At 67.1% G+C, this 20,522-nt stretch overlaps 1 protein-coding gene across 1 annotated transcript; it reads right to left on the reverse strand.

The window, feature by feature from the left end:
- Window positions 1-1,820: 1,820 nt before the first annotated feature.
- On the reverse strand, window positions 1,821-9,810 carry CRYBG2 (crystallin beta-gamma domain containing 2). Its single transcript, XM_068418026.1, has 19 exons — window positions 7,816-9,810; window positions 7,083-7,130; window positions 6,873-6,991; window positions 6,462-6,618; window positions 6,208-6,347; window positions 6,004-6,130; window positions 5,663-5,698; window positions 5,458-5,585; window positions 5,151-5,277; window positions 4,715-4,857; window positions 4,504-4,630; window positions 4,356-4,388; window positions 4,130-4,242; window positions 3,846-3,975; window positions 3,538-3,677; window positions 3,288-3,411; window positions 2,584-2,742; window positions 2,037-2,196; window positions 1,821-1,909 (listed from the first exon to the last, which is right to left on the reverse strand). Exons 1-19 carry the CDS (start codon window positions 9,808-9,810, stop codon window positions 1,821-1,823), a joined length of 4,095 nt encoding a protein of 1,364 aa, XP_068274127.1.
- Between the last annotated feature and the right edge of the window lie 10,712 nt (window positions 9,811-20,522).

The raw sequence follows: 20,522 nt of genomic DNA on the forward strand, positions 1-20,522 counted from the left end.
CGCCCGGAGACGTGCCTCGGGGCCGGGACCGGGGCCCAGCGTCTACACGTCTACCCACACACCTACCCACAGCGCCCCCTGCAGGCCTGGAGGTCCCACCCCCCTCCCCAGCACAGTGACTCCTGGCCAATCCCACGGCAGGAGCTTGTGCTTCCCACCAATCCGACGCTGCCGAATTCCCTCCTAGTAGCCAATCCTGGCCCGGCGGAGGTTATATAAAGGCGGGTGGCGGGAGCAGGCACTTCCTGTCAGGCGCGGCTGTCGGTGGGGGAAGGCGGGGGGTCGCACTGAGGGGCTTTTCCCCCTCAGCCGGGCTGAGCTTGTGTGTTTCGATGCCCCCCACTTGGCTTCCAGGCGCCTCAGCGGTGCCACAGGCCCAGCCCAAACTGTTCAGGGTGGCATCATCCTCCCTGTGTGTCCCCTCATTCCCCATTCTCTAGGGGTCTCCTCCGAGCTCCCACCAGCTTTTAGGCAGAGGCTGGGGATGGGGTTGTGGTGTTTACCCTGGTATTGCTCTCTCTGAGCAGCCCTGCCTCTCACTGCTGCCTGCAGGCAGTGGTTTGGGCTTTGGCCAGCCCGACCCTGCCTGCCCGCTGGCCTGGCAGAGGAGCTGGGCATCCCCATGCAGCAGACTCTGCTCTCCTGTCCCGTCCTTACATGTCCTCCTGGCAGGACAGGTCTTGGAGCAACTGAGGACAAGTTTCAGCATAAAGATGGAGGGTTGGTGACGGCTGTTGCTGAAAGCCAGAGCCAGCTGGAGATGTCTGATGTAAGGACCTCGATGTACCTGAAGCTGCCACGGAAACCTCCCGGGGAGGCACCGAGCTGTCTGTCACCGCCAGAACAGCCCGGTTTCGCTGCGGGGTTGATAAGTGATCGCTCCCCCAGTGCAGTGACTCTCCCCAAACTGGGCTCAACCTGCTCAGCAAACCGGGCCCTTGCCGGCAGCCGTCTCCTCTCCCCACCAGCGAGGACAGAAGCACTTGATGTCTCCATGTGTGGATTTCTCACCCCACATCCCTTCTGGCTCTGAGTCACGTTCCTGGGGAGCTCCTGCCCTCACCCAGGTGGAGGAGACCTCTGTCCTGGGGATCTCAAAGACAAATGACCTGAGCCATGACACAGCTCTGCAGCGTGGACGCTGAACGCTGCTGAAGCAGAGCTCACCCTGGGGTGATGCGGCTGGAGCACCCCAAGCCCGCAGCACCAGCAGGCTGGGCTCCCCCCTGAGCTGGAGCTGGGGGGGTCCGGCAGCCCCGGTGATCTGGGGGGGCACAGCTTGGCCTGCGCCTCCCTTCTGGAAACCCAGGGCCCTGGTGCTGCTTGGGGCCAGTGGACACTAGAGGGCACCGGGCTCCCATCCTGGGGGCAGGATCGGGCCCGTGGGGGGCAAGGTGCTGGGGTGGGGGGCAGCTCCCCAGTGTGGGGGCTGCCAGGTTGTGGCAAGGACAAGGACACCAACCACCGAGGCAGAGCTGGCCCGGACGAGGGGGCCGTATCTTACACACGTACATAAATACAGTTCGGAGAGGGAAGCTGGCGGGCAGGGGGCTCTCCCGCTCTCCGGAGGGTCCTGTGCCAGTCGTGTCCATGGGGTCCTTCGTGAGCCACGTACGGGGCTCCTCGGGAGGGAGGTGGGATGGTTCCCCAAGCGATGGAGGGGATGGTGGGCATCCTTCACAGCAGCAGCTGCAGCTGAGGGGTGTTTGGTGCAGCACGTGGGGGGTAGGAGACCTCCCACCCTGATGTGAGGACACTGGCAGGGTGTCCCCGTCCCGCTCTGTGGCACTTCTGGGCACAAGGGCCGCACACTGCCTTCCTCATAGCACCTGGATGTCCCAGATCTGTGTGGGTCTTTCCTCAGCCACGTCCCAAACGATGGCGTGGTCCCGGTCGTAGGATCGGCCGCCTGCGGAGCGAGGGGAGAGCTTCAGGAGGGCAGATGGTGAAGGGGTGGGTGCCCCATCTCACGGCCAAACATCCCGGTTTTGAGGGTCCCTGGAAAAGCAGCCGCTGTGCCGGCACCGAGGCCTCACCCTTTACATCGAGGATCATGTCCTCGAACATCTGGCTGTGGATTCGTCCCTGAGAATCGACGCTCCAGGTCTGCCGCGGCAGCCGGCTCTCGGACCACAGCACGGCCTTCGCACCCTTCCCGGCCGGCCCGATGACCTGCAGGCTCATGTTGGGGGCCACCTGCAAGGAGCGGCGGTGGCCAGGTCAGCCTGCTCCTCTCCATCGCCTCCACCTGGTGCAAAGGCTTGGATCTCGGAGGGGTTTCCCCTGTAAACGCACCTGATTCTGGGGTGGGACATGGCAAAAAAAAACCTCTCAGTGAGAGGTGGGGACAATTAGGGTGGTGAAAACCACTCAGGTGAGGCAGAGATGCCTTCACATCTCCAGGGGAGAATTGGGGAGCAGAGAATCAACTAATCTTTGGGGCTGAGGCTGAGGGTAGATGCTGGAAAAGGCTGTTACAAGCCCTAAAAGATCACTGTGGGGTGGGGACACCCCCACCAGGAGTCCTGCAAGGGGCTCCCCTGGTCCCCTCCGCCGCACTGGCTGTCACACGTGAGCCCTGACCTGGTTTTTGATCAGCCCATCCTCGTAGTACCAGACGGAGTTGCTCTGCTCGCTCAGGCTGGAGACCACCACCCGCCCCGCTTTCATGTCCTCCACGTCGTCGGGGACGCAGAGGTAGAGCTCCAGCTCCCGGCTCCTGATGCGGAAATAGATCCGTCGCTGGAAAAGAAAAGAGAGAAACCTTTCTTTCTGCACCAAAAAAGCCCCGCTGCCTGCACCTCCGGCCCCGCACGCCGCGGCTGGCCGAGGAGGGGCCTCACCCGGCTGGTGGGAAGGGAGGACGCTGGTCCCCTGGGGTGGCTGCTGGGAGGGTCCCCCTTGTTCCCCCCTGCCTCTCCCCAGGGGGATGGCTGTGGCCCTGGCCTGTAGCTTGGCACGGGCACGGCTCTCCCCGTGGGGATGCCAGGGCGTTTTGCAAGGTGAGTGCCCATGGGGAGCGTTTCACCACCAAGGCAGCTGCTCCCTGGGCGGGGGACAGGGATCTGGGGGGGGACGGTGCCGGCTGGTGGGACCTTTGGTGGGCCAGAGCTGTCAGCAGCGTGCTGCCGCTCTCAGGGCCACGTCCCGCTGCCTCCCCCGTCTCACCCGGGGCTGCTGCCACCACTTCCTCGGGACTGGCAGCTCTTCAGCTCCATGTGAGCCGCCTGCCTCGGGGATTTGGGGTTCACCCCCCCCAGGTGACAGCACCCCGTCCCAGCACTCACCTGGCGGATGGGATAGAGGGATCCCACATGCTGGATCCCGCTGTACGTCAGCCAGTTGGTGATTTCAGTGCAGTCCAGCAGCCACTGGCGCCCGCGGAAGTCACCGTGTTCGCAGAGCACCCAGCTGAGGGGATGGGATGGGATGGGATGGGATGGGATGGGATGGGATGGGATGGGATGGGATGGGATGGGACGGGCAGAGCGTGGTCACCCCCTGGCCGGGGGGAGAGCAGGGCTGGGGCTCACTTACATCCCGCCTTTGACTCGCACCGACAGCACGTGGTTGTTGAACCCCTCTGCCTGGAGACTCCGCACTTCGCTGTTCAGCTCGATCTCCTTCCCCTCGAAACACTCCAGCCCGTGCAGGAAGATGGAGGGCTCGGAGAAAAACTGCGGGATGGGGGGAAAGAGATGAGGTGTGAGGTGGGGTGAGCAGGAGGAGCGATCACCCATGGGTGCAGAAGGGCTCCAAGTCTGGAGAGCCAGCACAGGGGTACCCGTGGGAGGGGAGGAAGGAGGTTCCCGAGGGGTTTCTGTCCTGGTGCCAGCAACACTCACCACCGGGACCTTCTTCAAGGAGCGGATGGCGGTGGAGGAGAGGCAGCCCATGGCGCTGAGCGTGGGGTACTCGCCCTCGGACAGCACGTGCTGCTCCCCGGCGAAGGCCTGCCCGTCGAACAGGATCCAGCTGGCGGGGAGGAGTGTGCCGTCGTGGTGGGCATCCATCCCTCCTGTGAACCCCCCCAGGACCACCGCCCTGCCCACCCTCCCGGGGAGCCCCCACAGGCTGCCAGCCAGCGTGATGTCCCTGTTCCTGTCCCCAGCCGGAGGGGACACCCTACCTGCCCCCGCGGACTCTGCAGGAGCGTGGGACGAAGGCGGTGGGCAAGGTGTCCTGGTCCTCCTCGAAGGCCGCCTGGTCACCCAAGAAGTCGGGCTCTGAGAAGAGCAGGATCTGGGGAGGGGGAGCGGAGGGGCTCGGTGAGGGGGGAGAAGCATCGCCACCACCCCGCAAGGGGCCGTGTCCCCCGGGCGGGCATGTCCCCCTCCCCATGCACCGCCCCTGACCTTGGAGACGAAATGGAGGTTGTGTTCCCCGACCTGGAAGCAGACAGAGCGCGGCTGGTTGGCGTCGTGCCCCGGTCCCCCACCAGCCCAGCGTGCGGTGGCACCGGTGGGTCCCCGTGGTGAGGCGGGGGGTGTCCGGTGCTCTCACCTGCAGGATGGGCTGTGCCGAGGCGATGCGGCTATCGGCGGCACCCCAGTCCTCGCAGCTGCGGTACACCCCCTTCTCCAGCACGTACTGCTCGCCCGAGAAGTTGGTGCCCTCATAGGCCACCCACCTGCCAGGACAACATGGGTGCTGGCTCAGCCCCCCAGCCTCGTCTGTCCCCCCCGTGTCCCCTGTCCCCTGTCCCCACGCTCACACGCCGCTCAGCACATGGATGGACTGGGTGACGGTGCCGTAGCCGGCCAGCTGCGTGTCGGGGAGCGCCTCGCTCAGCTCCACGCTCGGGCCCTCCTCGAAGTCCATGGCCTCGAAGAGGACGAGTGCCGGGCTGGAGAAGTCCTGCGGGGAGAAGGAACCCCCCCGCCCCGAGCCCCTCGGTCTGTTGGGGGGAAGGGGCTGCGGGCCGGGCGCTCTCCACACACGCAGCTCCTGGGGACCCCAGGGAGAGTGGGAGCAGCTCGGGGCACCCAGAGCTCTGCGTGTGATGAGTCTGGGGGGACTCAGGCCGTGCCCAGGTGCCTGAGGCAGGCAGGGAAGGCTCCTTTGGGGGATGAGGATGTGACCGGGGCAGGGCTGGTGTCCCTGCCCACACTGGTTCTGTCCCCAAACGATGCCACCACCCCTGCCCTCACCGTCCGTATCAGCCGTAAGGACACCAGCTCCTCGCTATAGCCGCCCCACTGCCTCCAGTCCTGGTACTCCCCCTCCTCCAGCAGGTACTGGTGGCCGCGGAAGCCCTCCTTCTCGTAGCCGACCCAGCTGTGGCACAAGCAGACGCGGGCAGTGAGGTCTCCGGAGGACACCGTGACACCGCTCCAGTGCCACCCTCTCCCCCAAGCTGCCCACAGCCACCCCACAGCCCCCAGCAGCTCCTCTGAGCCCTTTCCCGGGGGTGACCATCACCTTCCCAGCTGGGATTGCCCACCCCGCGCCACTCACCAGCCACCCAGGACGCGCAGGGAGCCCACGGTGGGCAGCGCCGGCCCGGGCAGGCGCTTCACGTCGTAGATGTCTCGGCTGATGGTGAAGCTGCGGCCCTGGAAACCCGCGGCCTCGTAGATCCGCACCTGGGGACACGGCGGGGTGAGCGCGGTCCCACGGCCACCCCGGCCCCGTGGCCTCCCTGTGCTGGCCCCGTGCTCACCTGCGGCTCGCCGGGTCTCTCCACAACGGGGCAGCCCTGGAAGGAGAAGGAGCCCCAGTGAGGCTGCGCTGGGGAGGGGATGGCACAGGGACATCGGGTTCCCCCCTCTTTAAAGCCTGAGCTGGTTTTTGGGTCGTTTTCCTTCAAGAACAAGCTCTTTGGGACTTGGTTTTATTGCTTTCCTTCACCACTAACCCACAGGAGGGCTTGCCCAAGCCACGGTCAGCACGTTTCCACACCGAGTGACCCGGGAACTGCCATGAGATGCCCTCGCCTGCCATGCCCAGGGCTGGGTACGGCCCCAGCACCCCCGTAACCGCGCTCCAGCAGCCGGCACTCACCAGCCTGATGGGGTGCATGGAGCAGATGGACGGGTCCTTCGCTCCCCAAGCCTTTAGATTGGGGTACCCGCCCAGCTCCAAAACGTAGGGATCGTCATCGAAGAAAGGCTTGGAGTAAACCAGCCACCTGGGGAAGAGGGGGAAGGCATCACGCCCCGCTCCAGCCCGTGCTGGAGCCCACCCAGCACCCACAGTCCTGCTCACAGGCCCGAGTGGACGATGATGGAGGCAGCGGCGAGCGCCTGGCCCCGCGTGCGCGTGTCCTCGGCCGAGTCGGTGAACGTCAGCCGGGCGCCTTCACCGTTCTCCTCCGCAAACAGGCTGATCTCAGGGGTGCGGTAATCCTGGCGTGGGGCAGAGCAGCGTTACGGGGCGGGGGGTCCAGCACCCCTCGCTTGGGGGGTGCTGGGAGATGTTGGAGGGGGAGCAGGAGGCTCCAGGGGGGTCCCTGCGCTCACCCGCACCACCCTCTTGAAGGAGCCGATGCGGAAGGGCCGGCTGCCGCGGGGCTGCCCGCTCTGCCCGTACGCCGTCCACGGGTCGTCGATCTCCACGTCCCCCTCGGCCAGCACGCACTTGCGCCCGTGGAACCGCGGCTTCTCGTACATCACCCACCTGGGAGCGGGGTGGGAGCAAAGAGGGGAGGGGGGGGACAGCCTGCTTTGACCCGCAGCCCCACGGAGGAGCCTCAGGGCAGAGCGTGGGTGGGGACGTCCTGCCACCGCCGTGACGCTGGATGGCAGCTGCAGTGATTACATGGGTGGGACGGTCACTCCTGAACCCCACGCTGGGACCTGGCCACCACCCCTGGCACGGGGAGCCCTGGCTGAGCCCTCCCTCCATGTCCTCGCCCTGCTGCCATCCCCTACCCGCCTCGGATGACCCGAATGGAGATGGTGTGCGAGAGCTCCCAGGACGTGGCGTCGGGGACGTCGCCCCAGATCTCCCGTTTGTGGCCCGCGAAGCCGGCCTCGGAGAAGAGGATGATCTGGGAGGGGGTGACACAGCAGAGAGGTGTTACCACACCGCACCGTGCGCCCACCGGCCAGCCCAGCCCGGCCCCGCCACACTCCCTGTACCTTGCCAGGTCTCGTGTTGATCTTCTCGAAGCCCTCCTTGTCCTCCTGCTGTGACCACCCGAGGGGACGGACGCGTGAGGAGCGCGCAGGGAACCCGGCCGCACCAGCCATCTCCCCACAGCCCGAGGAAGCCACAGCCGCAGCCTCGCGTCTGGCGTCTGCCCATCCCTCCCACCGCCCCGAGCAGCCACACCTCGAGCATTCCTGCGCCGCTGGGGATTGGCCTCCCTGTCACCCGCCCTGGGACCCTCCTGTCACCTGCCCTGGGACCCTCCCATCATCTATGGTGGCACCATCCCATCACTTGACCTGGTACCCTTCCATCACCCGCCCTGGGACCCTCCTGCCACCCAGGATGGTGCCCTCCCACCACCCATCCTGGTACCCTTCCATCGCCCATGCCAACACCCTCCATCACCCACCCTGGTACCCTCGTGTCACCCATCCCAGTACCCTCCCATCACCCATCCTGGTACCCTTCCGTCGCCCATGCCAATACCCTCCATACCACCCTGGGACCCTCCTGTCACCCATCCCAGTAACCTCCCACCACCCATCCCAGTACCCTCCCATCGCACCAGGGGCTTTCACCCCACGGCCTCTCTGATGGGAAGCACGAGCCACATGCTGGGAACAAGGAAAGATCCCACTCCAGGATTCAGGCCCCACCACCTCCCCTCCTGCCCGGGAGCTCAGAGCATCTCCCCAGGTGCCCACTGAGGGATTCACTCACCAGGACGTCAGCTGGGCACAGAGCCATGGCGCTCTCGGGCTCTTCAGTGTCAGGAGGGATGGAGCCAGGACTTGGGGCTTCCAGCATGGCCAGCTCGAGGCTGGGGTGGTCACCAGGGCCCAGCCCGTTGTGGTCCTTGGGGTCCGGTGAGCCCGTGCCCCCGCCGTCCCTGCTGGGCAGCTCGAGCAGGGCGGCGCTGGGGCAGACGAAGCGGCTGTAGAGCACGCTGTTGTCCAGGCGCGAGTAGGGCTTGCCCTCGTCGCCCGCAGCCGCCCGGTGCTCCAAGAAGTGGGAGAGCAGCGCCATGCCCTTGAGGACATTCCCTCGGAAGGGCGCGCTCCGCCCGGCCGAGCCCCCAGCCCCCCCTTTGGCATGTTCCTCTGCTCCCACCTGCCTCAGTGTCCCCAGGAACGAGTCCCCCTCCGCCCAGCCGTCCCCGGGCACCCCAGGGGGGGTCCCTCCCGGCGCCCGCTCCTGGGGGCTCAGGTAGGGGTTCTCAATCTCTTCCTCCTCCTCCTCGGGGCTCTCCTCCCGCTGCCCCACCGGACCCCACGCCAGCAGCTCGCGCAGGGCCTTGGGCAGGGAGAGGGAGGCGCGGGGGGCCACACCGTCCTCCTGGATGGGCGGCAGAGCGGCGCAGCGGCCCAGCGACGACGGCCGGGGCTGGCGCGGGGTCTTGGGCGCCTTCCGCATCTCCGAGGGTTCCATGTTGCGTAGCGTGTCCACAAAGATCTCCATGTCCGCCAGCAGCTCGGGGTCCTCCTCAGGCGTGTCCGGGGGGCTCTCGGCTGGGGGGGCAGGGGCTGGGGGGTCAGCAGGGGGCTCTGGGCTGCTCTCAGGCTCTTGGGCCATGCCCTGGGGTTCCCCCGTCATCTCGCCCCCCTCCAACTCAAGTTCAGCCCGCGGAGGTGCTGGTGCTTCGGATGAAGGCTCTGGACCATCGCTCGCCTCCGAGGAGGGGTTTTCGGGGGTGCCACCAGCTCCTGGGGGACTCTCTGTCCTCGGTGGCGTGGCTGACATGGTGCCATCCCCGTCTGCCGTGCTCCCTTCTCCCGCGCCAGCCGCATCAGCCTGGCCGCCGGCGTCCGCCGAGGGACCCTGCAGGGAGCTGGTTATACTGGTTTGTGGGTCCCCGGGCCTGTCGCCATCTCTTGGCGTTATGTTCACCGGCGCGGCTTCGGCTTGCGGTGAGTGTTTCTCCCTGGGGGATCCCTCGGCCGGGAGCCCGGTGGCCCCCGCGGTGCCCAGCGAGCTCCCGCTGCCCGCTGCGGCCCCAGCGAAGCCGCTGACGTCCTGCCCGGGGCTCTCCCGCTGCGCCGGGGCCATCGTGGCGCCGGCAGCATCGTGCACCCCGTTTGGGGCTTCCCTTCTCTCCGCCAGCCCTGGCTCAGTCCCGGCTGCGTCCCTGCCCCTCCGCAGCACGGTGACGTGCCTGGCCCTGGGCAGCGCAGGGACGCAGCCGGGCTTGGCCATGCACGGGGCACCGGGACCTTCACCGGGACCCCCCGCGGGGCGCTCGGCGGGGCGGGTGGGGAGGAGGGTGCCGTGCACGTAGCTCTCCCTGTGCACGGGCATCTCCCGGGGGGCACCCATGGGTGGGGGGATGCCGTTGCCATCGGCCCCCTCCTTCCCCCTCTCGTCCTGCCGCCGCGGCTTCTGCGCGGGGGAATACACCTGCGAGAAGACGGGGCCGTGCGCGGCGAAGTCCTTGAGGAGGCTGACGGAGCGTTCCCGGTGGGTCAGGGTGGCGGGGCCCGACGCCGTCTTCTCCACGATCTCCCTCTCCCAGGCCTGCAGCAGGAGGGAGACGCGGGAGGGGCTCCCCTCCCGGCCCCGCGCGCTCCCCGCGCTCTCCAGCCGCCGCGACACCAGCGAGACCTTCTGGAAGCGGGACCTGCCCTCGGCCCCCGCAGCGCCCGCCACCGCCTGCTTCATGCTCAGCTCCGCGCTGGAGACGAAGCCCCTGGTTTTGGTGTGCCCGAGCGGCGAATCCATGCCGGGGGGCCGCGGCCCCGTAACACCGCACGCTGCCAGGCTCGGCCCCTCCGCGCCGGGGCTGGAGGAGCTGCAGGGAGAGAAGGAGACCCTGGGAGAGACGAGCAGAAACCACCCTGCGGGGAGCAGTTCTGGACCCTGAGCCAGACCCTCAAACCCCCTGGACCTCCCTCTGATCCTGCAGGATGTTTTGTGGGGGTCCCATGAGCACAGGAGGTGGCTTTGGGGCTCTCTGCAGTTCTCGGGGTGCTCGTGCCATTCATCCTGGCACATGCGGGATGTGGGGGGTATCGTGGACCCCTCTACCAACCCTTCTGCACCCAGCAGGGATGGTGGGGAGCTCCGCCACGCCGCCAAGGTGGGCTCCGGCAGAGCCCGGCTCCGGCATAGCCCAGCACGGCGTGGCTGAGTGTGCAGGATGCAGCCGTGCCATGCCCCGAGCCGTGCCGTGCCCCGAGCTGCGGGGTGAGTCAGGCGGGCAGCAGGGCTGCGCCGAGTCAGCAAATGCAGCGAACAAACAAGCCCAAAAAGCAACAGGGAAGCTGCTCCGCGGGGCAAAAGGGCCTGGCCGGGAGCGGGACCAGGGCTGGGGTAGCGGGGGGGGCGCAGGAGGACATGGGGACCTGAGCAGCACCTTCCCTGTTGATGCTTGGCAAAGGTGGGACAGCTCTGTCCGCCCCATCGGCACAAGAAAACGAGCTGCACTAATCACCCGGCGCTGGCACCCTGAGCCGAGCTGGTACCCAGCGCCCAGCTACTGCACCCCGGTGTTCGGTGCTGCAGGGTGGGCATCGCTGCGTCCCTGGGGTGCAGGGCAGGGGATGGGGACACCCGGGGCGCAGGGCAGGGGACGGGGACACCCGGGCTGCCTTGGCTCAGGGGGTGCCGGCGGAGGCGTCGCGGTGCCGTGGCTGCGTCCCTGCCCCAGAAGGGTTTTATTGCCGGGTTTGGGGCTGGGAAGCAGCTGACGCAGCAGGTGCCGGGGAGGGAGCCGGGAGCGTGCCAGCAAATCCCAGTTAAGAGCTGTTTGGTGTCACTGCCCGGCTATGGGGACAGCGGCAGGGACACGGCTTTGGGCTCAGCCCAAGGACAAGCTGAGCTTGGGGTCCCCAGCCAGGGACGGGGTCACCCCCTGCACAGCCCCCAGGGCTGATTTCCCCAGGGGACACCTGGGGAGGGGCCTCATCCTGCACCACCTGGGGCTGGGCTCCTTCCCTTTAGCAGTCCCTAAGGGGGGTCAGGGTGGGTGGGGGCAGGCAGTGAAGCGCTGGGGGCAGGCAGCTGCCTGCCCCTCCGCCAGCCCCCCACGCACCCTCCGCGTCTCGCTCGCCCCGGCCCGGCAGGTCCTGCCGGTGCAGATGGGAAGATTTTGTGTCATTTATCTGGGAGACGATGAGATCTCGTCTGGGACAGCCAGCGCCGCTGGAGGCTGGGACCAGCCTGGGTGGGACCACACAGCTGCATGGGCAAAGCCACAGCTGGGTGCCCAGGGCCACAGCTGGGTGCCCAGGGCCACCGCTGGATCCCCAGGGCCACAGCTGGGTCCCCAGCATCATAGGTGGGTCCCCGGGGTCACAGATGGATCCCCGGGGTCACAGCTGGATCCCTGGGGCCACAGCTGGATCGCCAGGGTCACAGCTGGATCCCCAGGGCCACAGGTGGGTCCCCAGGGTCACAGCACCCGGGTGCCCTGGGCAGCGCGGAGGGAAAAACCTGCTTAAATGAGCTGGGGACCAGCTGGGTGTCGGAGCGAAGAGCCAAGAGCGGGGTCAGGCTGGGGGGAGCCCCAGCACCCCACCTGGGGGCTCCACGGTGGCACACAGGGAACCCCGCACCGGCGAGGCTCCTGCCAGGGGCGGCGGTGCCCGGGCGGTGCCAGGGCAGCGCGGTTGGCGCAGGGACGTGGCCGATCTCTGCCCTGCAATATCGCCGTCCCACCGGAGCCGCCCGGCGCCCGGCTGCACCCCGGGCTTGCTCCAGCGCTGGTTTCTCAAGCGCTGGCTGGTGATGCCCAGCCCCATCGTGGCCTTGAGGTGGCACCGGGACGGGGACACCAGCTCCACTCAGCACCGGGGTGCTGGGGGGGAGGCGGGAGGTGCTGACTCAGCATCATGACTGCCTCTTGCCCGGAGCCAGATTTCCAAAGATCTCCAGGTCTGTGTCTCCCGTCCCACCCTGGCAGCTGGATCCAGCACACGGTGCCACCTCGGGCTGCCCGGTGCCACCCAGGAGCTCGCCCTGGTGCCCCAGCACCCCGTTTTTCACTAACATATTTCCTGCCACAGCAGTAGGTCAAGGACACGAGGACACGAGGACACGGCCCCGCGGCCTCCTGCCCGCTCCTGCCAGCATCCCTGCCCGCCAGGACATGCCGCGCTGCATCCCGGTGGCATTGCCACACTGGGGCACCCAGCACGGCTAATTAATCCCCCCTGGCCAAGCCGAGCCATGCCAAGCCAAGCCAACCCGCTCAGCTCGTTCGCTGCCTCCCATCATCCCAAAGGGTCTCCCAGCACCCAACCCAGGGCTCCCAGCACCCAACCCAGGGCTCCCAGCACCCAAGTGAAGGGCGCCAGGTGCCATTTCATATTCAGAAGGGTTGGAGGGGCTGAGGGCAGCGGCTGCGGCCGCCTTTGTGCCGGTGACCACGGATTAAGGGCGAGCCTCCGGCCACGCTGGGCTGAGCCCCGTGGCTGCGGGGTGTGAGCGGACCTGCCGCCTCCAGGGAAATGAGGGCTTTGGTCTGGGTGGCTGCATTGGTCTGGGTGGCTGCTGCGCAGGCAGGGGGCCGTAACGAGGGCAGGGGACCCACCACCGCCCCGCGCTGCCCCTGCCTCGTCCCCATCGAGCCATGCCACGGGCAGCCGTGGGCAGGAGGGGGACGGGGGTGACGGGGGAGCCCCGCTGTTCCCCCAGCCCGGGTCGCGAGGCCACCAGAGGTGGAGGAGCCCCAGCTGGCCCCGGTGGGCTCTGGGGATGCACTTTGGTGGCAAGAGCGGGGTTACAGCCCCACGAGCCCCCCAAATTCGGGGACTGGAGGTGAGAGGGGCAGAGCCTGGCTCAGCCCCCACCCCCCAGCCCCATCCCCCCTTCCCTGGCCAGTGCCGGTCCCGGGGGAGCAGGGACCCATCGCAGCACCCACCAAGACAGGACACGGGTCCAAGCACCGGGCAGCCCCCATGGGTGGCTGCCGGGACGGGAGCACCGGTGCCATCCAGCTCCCAGCACCTTGAAACCTCCCTCCCCGCCAGCACCCGTGCAAGCCAGGCCAGCCCAGGCGGCACCCTGTGCCCGGGGGCCCCCCACCCTGCACCCCCACGTACCTGCCGGCCGAGGGTCCCGCCGTGCCGGCGAGCGGGGTGCCGTGCCGTGCCGTGCCGAGCGGGGCTGGGGGTGCTGCTCCCTGCACGCCGCGGCTGGGCGGACCGGCAGAGTCACCCGGCGAGCACCCAGCCCTGAGCACCCAGCCCTGAGCACCCAGCCCTGAGCGCCCAGCCCTGGCGCAGCGCAGGTTTGGCATTCCTCAGGTGCTGACAGCCGGGGAGCCGGTCAGGCTGGTTCCCCAGCACCCCGCTCTGCCGTTTGCTCCTACTCAGCACCGCCGGGAGGGAGCCCAGCCGGCCTGGGTGGCTCTGGGCCCCCCGGACCCCTGCCTGGCCACCCCCTCCCCACCACCCACCTTGGGGAGGGTGATGGTAACCTCGGGGGGGATCCCAGTGACCAGCTTTGTCACCTCCAGCTGGCCATGACACCGCGTCGGAGGGCTCGGCTGGGCCATGGGGCTGGAGGGGTCCCAAGGCGTGGCGGTGAGGGGCCGGGGGTCCCCAGGGCTGGGATGGCACCCGGATTGATCAGCTACAGGGGGGTCCCACGTGGAGCCCCCAGCACTGCAGCACATTCCCGGGGGGCTCCCAGCACTGGGATGTCTCCCACATCCCGGAGAGTTGGGGCTCTCAAAGGGCTTTGTGCTGGCTTGGGGACAGAGCGGGGGTCACAGTAGCCCAGGGCCACCGTGGGAGACGTGACCCCGGGGCACAGGGCCCTTTCCCAGCAGGGCTCGGGGTGACAGCAGAGCCGGCACCCGCCCTGTGTCCTCGCCCTGCCCTCCCGCTCCTCCCCAGCCCCCGCAGGTGCCCCGCCATGGTACCAGCCTTGCCCTGGGGCCACCACTCCCGGCTGCCAGCCCAGCCCGGGAGCCTCCTCGGCCACCGCCAGCCCAGTGCAAGTGGTCACAGTTCGGCTCCGGTTGGGGTGCCCGGTGCCACCGCTCACACGCTGGGGAAACTGAGGCACAGCCGAGCTCCCTCCACCGTGCTGCCCGCCAGCACCGGGAGCTGTGGCTCCATCCACACCCTCCCAAGGGACACTGATGGTGATGTCCCAGGGACCCCGGGGAGCCGCTGTCCCCTCCCTGGGGGGCTCCACCGGGCTGGGCCCTGCCGGGAGCAGCCGAGCTGCAGAGGCAGGAAGGTTTGTTGAATAAAATCATGGAAGTGATGCCACTTGCCAGCCCCAGGCGAGGACAGCCAGGGCCATCGTGTCCCTCGGGTGTCAGCGGGATGCTCGGGGTGCCGGCAGGATGCAGGGGACAGCACCCAGAGGTATCAGAGGTGGAGGTGCCCACCCGTGGCAACCCTGGCCAGAGCCCTGGGAGGGTTCAGCAGTGGCACCGCGCCGGGGAAGGCAGTGACAGGCAGAGCCGTGTCCCCGCGGTGCCACGGTGGTGGCACCCTGGGGGCAGGATGCGGCCCCTGTGTTCCTCCAGGGCTGGGGGCTCCCATGAGGGGCAGCGATGGGGGGTCCTGGGAGCAATGACTTTGTGTGTGTGTGCATGCGTGTGCAAGCATGTGCAAGCGTGCGTACGTGCCAAACCAGCCGAGCCAGCTGGCCGTGGCTCTGCGGGAAGCCAGAGCTCCTTGCCGCATCCCCCAGCACTGCCGGGGCTGGCTGGGGAGGATTTAGTCAGCGCTGGGGAGGGTCCTCCCTGGGGCAAACCAGTTCCCCAGGCACTGGGGGAACTGGAGGGACACTGGGGCGAGCCTGGGCCTTGACTCATTGTGTGCAAAAGGAGGGAGAGCTTAAAATAAATCGATGTGTTGGTGAGAAACGGCTTTGGGTCCGGCCCCCCCAGCTGGCACCCGAGGTGCACCGAGCGTGTTGGGTCTCTGCACACAGAGACAGTGATGCTCTGATGGCATCTGCCTGGGTGAAGCCTTTGCCCGTGTCCCCAGGGCACTCGTGGTGACAGGGACAGAGACACCCGGGGGGATGCTGAGCTGCGGACTGTCCCTGTGAAGGTGCCTGGCGTGGGGCATCTCCTCACGGGTGGTCTCAAAGCACCCGAAAGCTCCTGGGCATGAGGCCCATTTCATGGGTAGGGAAACTGAGGAACGGCCAGAGCAGGGCCATGAGAAGGGTCCATCTGGGCTGACCCAGCCCCACGTCACCCCCCAGGGCTGTATTTTGGAGGGGGGTTGAGCCCCTGTGCCCACTTGCACCCATGGGCACACAGGGCTGTATCACCTGCAGGCAGAGCCCCCACCCCATGGGACGGACACCTGGGGGGTGCTGCTCTGGCCACACCTGCAATGAGTTTCCAGGTCTCAGCACTGGGGAAGGGGCTGAGGGCAGGGTGGTGTCGGCCACAGCTGCTGGCACTTGGTGGTGACGGGCTGTGGATGGGGGCAAGGGGGGTCTTTAGCACCCCAAGCAGGAGGAAAGCCCCCTTGGCCAGACCACCAGTGAGAGGAGGAAGGTGCAGGGCAGGCCGATGCTGTGGGAGGTGAGTCAGCTGCAGGAGGAGAGGTTCTGCCTCCTCTCCCCAACCTCCTGCCCCAGTCCCGCGTGTCGTGTCCCCCCCTCCCCAGCCCAGCTCCCCCCTGAGCAATTCTCCCTCCTGCTGCCTGGGTTTGCTGTTGGGGGGAGCAAGGGTTGAACCGGGGTGGGGGGATTTAGGGGGTGAGGGAAGACGTGTGAGCCCCGGTCTGCTGGAGGCTGCTGCCTCAGAGGAATATCTCTTCCAGTTATTGATTTCCTTTTATCAGGGAACAGGAATATGCATGGGGCTGGAATCCTGATCAATCCCCGCTCTGCAGCCGATCGATGAGCTGCTGCCCCACGGCTTTTGTTGAAGGGAGCTGGGGGTGTGCAGAGGAGCTGCTGAATTTGGGTGCGACCCATTGCTCCAGGCCAGGACCTTCCTTTACCCCCTCCTGCCTTATCCCAAAGTCGTGGCAGAGCCTGGCACCGGGCAGCATCCTGGCAGGTCACCCCACATGTGAGCTCCTCGTCCTTCCCTCCTCCAGCGCTGATGCCCTGGGGAGCCCCAGTCTGGATGGCAGCGGGATGGCCACGCTCCATCCCCACCATGGGGACCCCAAACCCAGAGGTGTGGGGCACCCAGTGACCCCCCAGCGCTGGAAAGCAGCCCCAGGGGAGCATTTTTGGGGTTTTGGGAAGGAGGTGCCTGGTCAGGGCATCCTTGGGAGCACACCTGTGTCTGCGGTAGGTCAGTGCACCCCCAGCCCCATGTCCCCAGCGCTGGGATGCACTGGAGCATCCCTCAGTGTTGGGCTGGGCTCGTTAGAGGCATGGGGCGAGTGGGGGGGCGCGGGGGGCTGGCGAGGGGGAGGAGCGGCACCGTGGCCTCCGTTATTGATTGCTTCGTAGCCAAAGGTCAGCGATGAGCGTGCAAGGACGGGGAGGAGGGAGGTGGGTGGCTCTGGGACGTGAGGGGCTCACTGCTGGCACCGGGGCTGTGCCATGGGGGGCAAGTCGTGTCTCAGTTTCTCCCCCAGCAGATTGGGTGGTGAGGGTGTGCCATGGTCAGCAGCACCCCGGGCTGTGTGGGTGAGGAAGGGGGCTCTGGGGGCTGCAGGGGAGGGTCTGCGTGCACAGGAGGGAGGTGGAGGTGGGTTCTGGGGGTTGGAGGAGGTTTGGGCACCTCCATGTGCAGCCAGGAGGGCTGCGTCTGTGGCGTGGGCAGGGAATGGGCTCGGCTCCCCATGATGGGGACTCAGGGGCTGGGTTGGAACTGGTCTCTGCCTTCCTGATGGGCAGGTGGTGATGGTGGCTATGCTGGGAGATGGTGCTGGAGCCACAGCCGCGATCACACCGTTCCCAGAGCCCTGGGACCAGCCGCTGATAGGGTCTGCAGCACGCTGAGGACACCAGTCCCCATCTCTGCCAAAGTTATGCCCCATGTACCCAGGTTTTTCACACCCCTGGGGCCTCACCCTGCCAGGCTCAGGATCTGGCAGTGGGGCTGGAGCCAGGCAGCCCCCGGGCAGCACCGTGCTGCTCGCACGGAGGTCCGCGACACCGGACCGTGGGCAGCACCGCCGGCGCTGGGCTCCGGCTGAGCGCTGCCTGCCCTTGCCCCGGCTGTGCTGTGAGGGGGGAAGATTTACAGGCTGTCAGAGCTGGGGCCAGAGGTCAGCAGGGGTCAGAAAGTCCATTTCAGCGAGGTCACTGTCCACTTCTTTCAATGTAATGAAGCCATTATTTGTGAAAGCGGCCGCTTTGCCGGCTATTCCCTTGAAGCCGAGCAGGGCACAGCGACGGGCTCTGAAAGAACAGGAAGGAGTCCCCTTCCCTTTCGCATTTGCCATTCAACAGGCCCCCAAAAAACAAATACACCACACACAGAAATATGACATGGGGGCCGTCGCTGCTGCGGGGCTGTGGCACCGGGGCCGAGGGACGTAAAGGGAAGCTGCTCGGGGTTGAGGCTGCGTCACTTGGATGGAGAGTCACCGAGGACAGGCAGAAACTGGGGGGTGCTGAGGAACTTGCTGCTGATCTTAAGCAGAGTTACAGGAAAGCATCTCGGGGGGCTGCTGGTCCCTCCCCTCCATCAGGAAGGGGCTGGGAGGAGGAACCGGGTGCATGGTGATGGATTATTTTTGGAAGGGTTTGTTTCAGAGAAGGCAAGGGCTGATTCCTCACCGCATCCTTCCCCTGTGCTCCCACACCTCTGCCCACCTCCTGCCCCACTGCAGGGTGTCCTGCCTGCCCTGGGACACTGTCCCCAGGCCCTGTGGGTGCTGGCATTGGGGTGTCTCCTCTGGGGAGAGAAGGGATAGAACCTTTTCTCAGGGCTGCTCTGCAAACCTTGGCCCTGGTTCTGCCCAGTGCTGGGGGCTTGTTCAGGTGCCACTTGTCCCCCACAGGTGGGCTGGGGTCACTCGTGGGCTTTTTTTGGCAGAAGCACGGGAGCGAAAGGTACAGGCAGCCGGCTCTGCCCTCCCCAAATACTGGGTGAAAGCAGGGGAAGCAGGGAAGGAGATGGGCTGGAAGGGAAGGGTGAGACAAGAGGAATGGAACCACGTGGAAGGGTCTCCTGCAAGTCTTGGGGTTTGTTTTTTTTTTTTTCTCACCATTCTTTTCTCTCACCCCAATTATTCCCCAAAGAAGAAGAGAAAGAGAATAAACACAACCCAGGACCTGGCCCTCACTGGCCAGGAGAAGGTGCCAGATGCACCCCAGACCCCGAAGCCACCAGGATGGTTCTGCAGCATATCCACACCCGGGACAGATGTGGGTGCTGACAGGGAGAGCGGGACCATGAAGGTGAGCAAGTGTGAACATGCACTGTGGGTTTCCTCTTGCCAAGAGTGTCACCAGGCCAGTGTCCCCTCTGCCAGCCCCATACCCGGGCAGGAAGCTCTGCAGGATGCCGGACTCTGGTCATGGGTGGGAATGGGGACCCTGGTCTGTGCCCAGGAAGCACCCAGCTAGGCTCTGCTCTCCTTCTGCCGCAGGTGAGGGGCTGTTCCTGGGCTCTGGAGACTTGACTCAAGACTGATGTGAACGAGAGACCATTGGAGTTTCCCCCCCGCCTGGTCTGTCCCTGTTAAAACTGGTGTAAAGATGAGGTGACACCCTATGAGCATCACGGAATTATTAATGCTGCTGTGGGTGGGTCAGGGCACGTCCTGCTCCACCTGTGCCCTGTGGGACCCTGGTTCACCTGCACTGTGGGAGCTGGCAGAGCCTTGATGGGCAGGGGGGCAGTAGGGGCACCCTGCCCCAGCTGCCTCCTCCTGAAGCTTCACCCATCTCCCTGCCCTCGGGGTGCCCAAGCAGAGGAAAACCATCCTCCTCCTTCTCTTCCATCACCTTAGACCGGCAGGTGGGAGTCGGGTGGGGCTGCCCGGCTCTGTGGGGAGGGGGTAACGCGGAGCCCCCGGGTGTGGGCAGCCTCGGTGGTGGGCGGGGGGGTGTGCGGGGGCAGGAGGAGGAGGAAGGGCAGGAGGAGGAGGGCCGCTGCCCAGCACCCTGGACAGCGCCGGCGCTGTTCAGCACCACGGCCAGCGCCGGCGGCCCCGGGCCCTCTCGCGGCGCTGCCCCACGCGCGATCGTACCGGCAGCGCCGGGCCGGGCACGGGGGTCCCCCCCGGGTGACACTGCGGTCCCCAGCGTGCCCAGCCGCCCTACGGGGTGTGTGTGTCCTCCCCGCCCCGCACAACGGTACCACGCGGGGCGAGTCCCGCGTGGGGCGGCCGCGGGCAGCTCAAACGCCCCCCGCCCCCCAGCTCTCCCGTCGGTGGGGGATGAGGGTCACCACCGGCTGCCCCCAATTTGGGGGCGGTGGTGGTGACCCCCCCCCCCCACCACCACCACACACCCCGCGCACACCCCACACCGCCCGGGAGGGGCGGCGGGCGGCGCTGTGCCCCCACCGGCCGGGGCATTGTCCGCCCGCGGCCATGGAGCCGCTGGTCACTCGCCCTTTGTCCCTGCCCGGCCCGTGGCGGGGGGGGGGGTGACGGGGGTGGGGGGCTCGTTACCCCTCCCCGGCACCGCTCCCCCGCTGGCGGGAGGGCAGCCGGTGCCACCGGGCCGGGGGGAAGCACGGGGAGGGGGGCACGGCCCCGGGGGGGCCACGGCCCATTCGCGGGACACGGGATGGGGCTGGGGGCGCGGGAAGCCGGCAAACCGGCCCTCCCCACCCGCCGGTGCCTCAGCCCGGCCCGGTCCAGGTTCGCCCGCCCCGCTGTGTCCCGGGGAACGGGCTCGCAGGTGGCTCCGCTGGTGGGGGCAGCTGGAGGGGAGGGGGGGGCGCGGAGAAACACCGTGGAAACTCCCCCCAGTCCCCGGGGGTCCCACCTCCTCCTCCTCACCCCCCCCCCCGGGGGTCCCACCTCCTCCTCACACCCCCCCGGGGTCCCACCTCCTCCTCCTCACCTCCCCCCCGGGGGTCACGTCTTCCCTTGACAGGTGGCCTCGCCCCTAAGTGTGTGGGGGGGTCAACCCATCCACACCCCCCCTAAATCCCTCCCGGAATGTGTCGCTGTTACCGGGGGGGGGGTAATTAGGATCACGTGGGGGCAGGATGGCGGAGCGGGACCCGGCGCCCCCCGGCCCCGCGGGTGGGTCCTGGGGGGGTGGAGAGGGGGGGCGGGGGCTGCTATTGTCTGTGAGAATTTGGGAGCCTTTGAAAAACCCCTCCCGCTCCCTCCCACCCCTATTGTTGGAGTGAAGATGGAGTCAAACCTCTCCCGGCTCCCTCCCGGCGGGGTCTAAGCCGGGTTTTTTTTTTGTTTAGGGTTTTTACTTTTTTTTTTTCCCTTTTTCCTTTTTTTTTTTCTTTTTTTTTTTTTTTTTTTTTTCGGTTGGGCTGATACCCTCAAAGCTGGCCGAGGAGGAGGAGGAGGAGGGAGGAGGAGGCGGTAACAGCCACAACTCGGAATTTGCAAGCGAGGGTCGGG

This window comes from Nyctibius grandis, chromosome 24 (assembly GCF_013368605.1).
Source record: "Nyctibius grandis isolate bNycGra1 chromosome 24, bNycGra1.pri, whole genome shotgun sequence".
Classification (NCBI taxonomy): domain Eukaryota; kingdom Metazoa; phylum Chordata; class Aves; order Nyctibiiformes; family Nyctibiidae; genus Nyctibius; species Nyctibius grandis.

What these genes read in the sequence shown, in the direction of transcription:
- CRYBG2 (XM_068418026.1), bottom strand. Translation starts at nt 9,810, where the DNA reads ATGGATTCGCCGCTCGGGCACACCAAAACCAGGGGCTTCGTCTCCAGC. An exon ending in CCATGCACCCCATCAGGCTG is followed by an intron (nt 5,699 to 6,003) that starts GTGAGTGCCGGC and finishes TTCTCCTTCCAG; the next exon opens with GGCTGCCCCGTTGTGGAGAG. An exon ending in AGAGACCCGGCGAGCCGCAG is followed by an intron (nt 5,586 to 5,662) that starts GTGAGCACGGGG and finishes CCGTGTCCCCAG; the next exon opens with GTGCGGATCTACGAGGCCGC.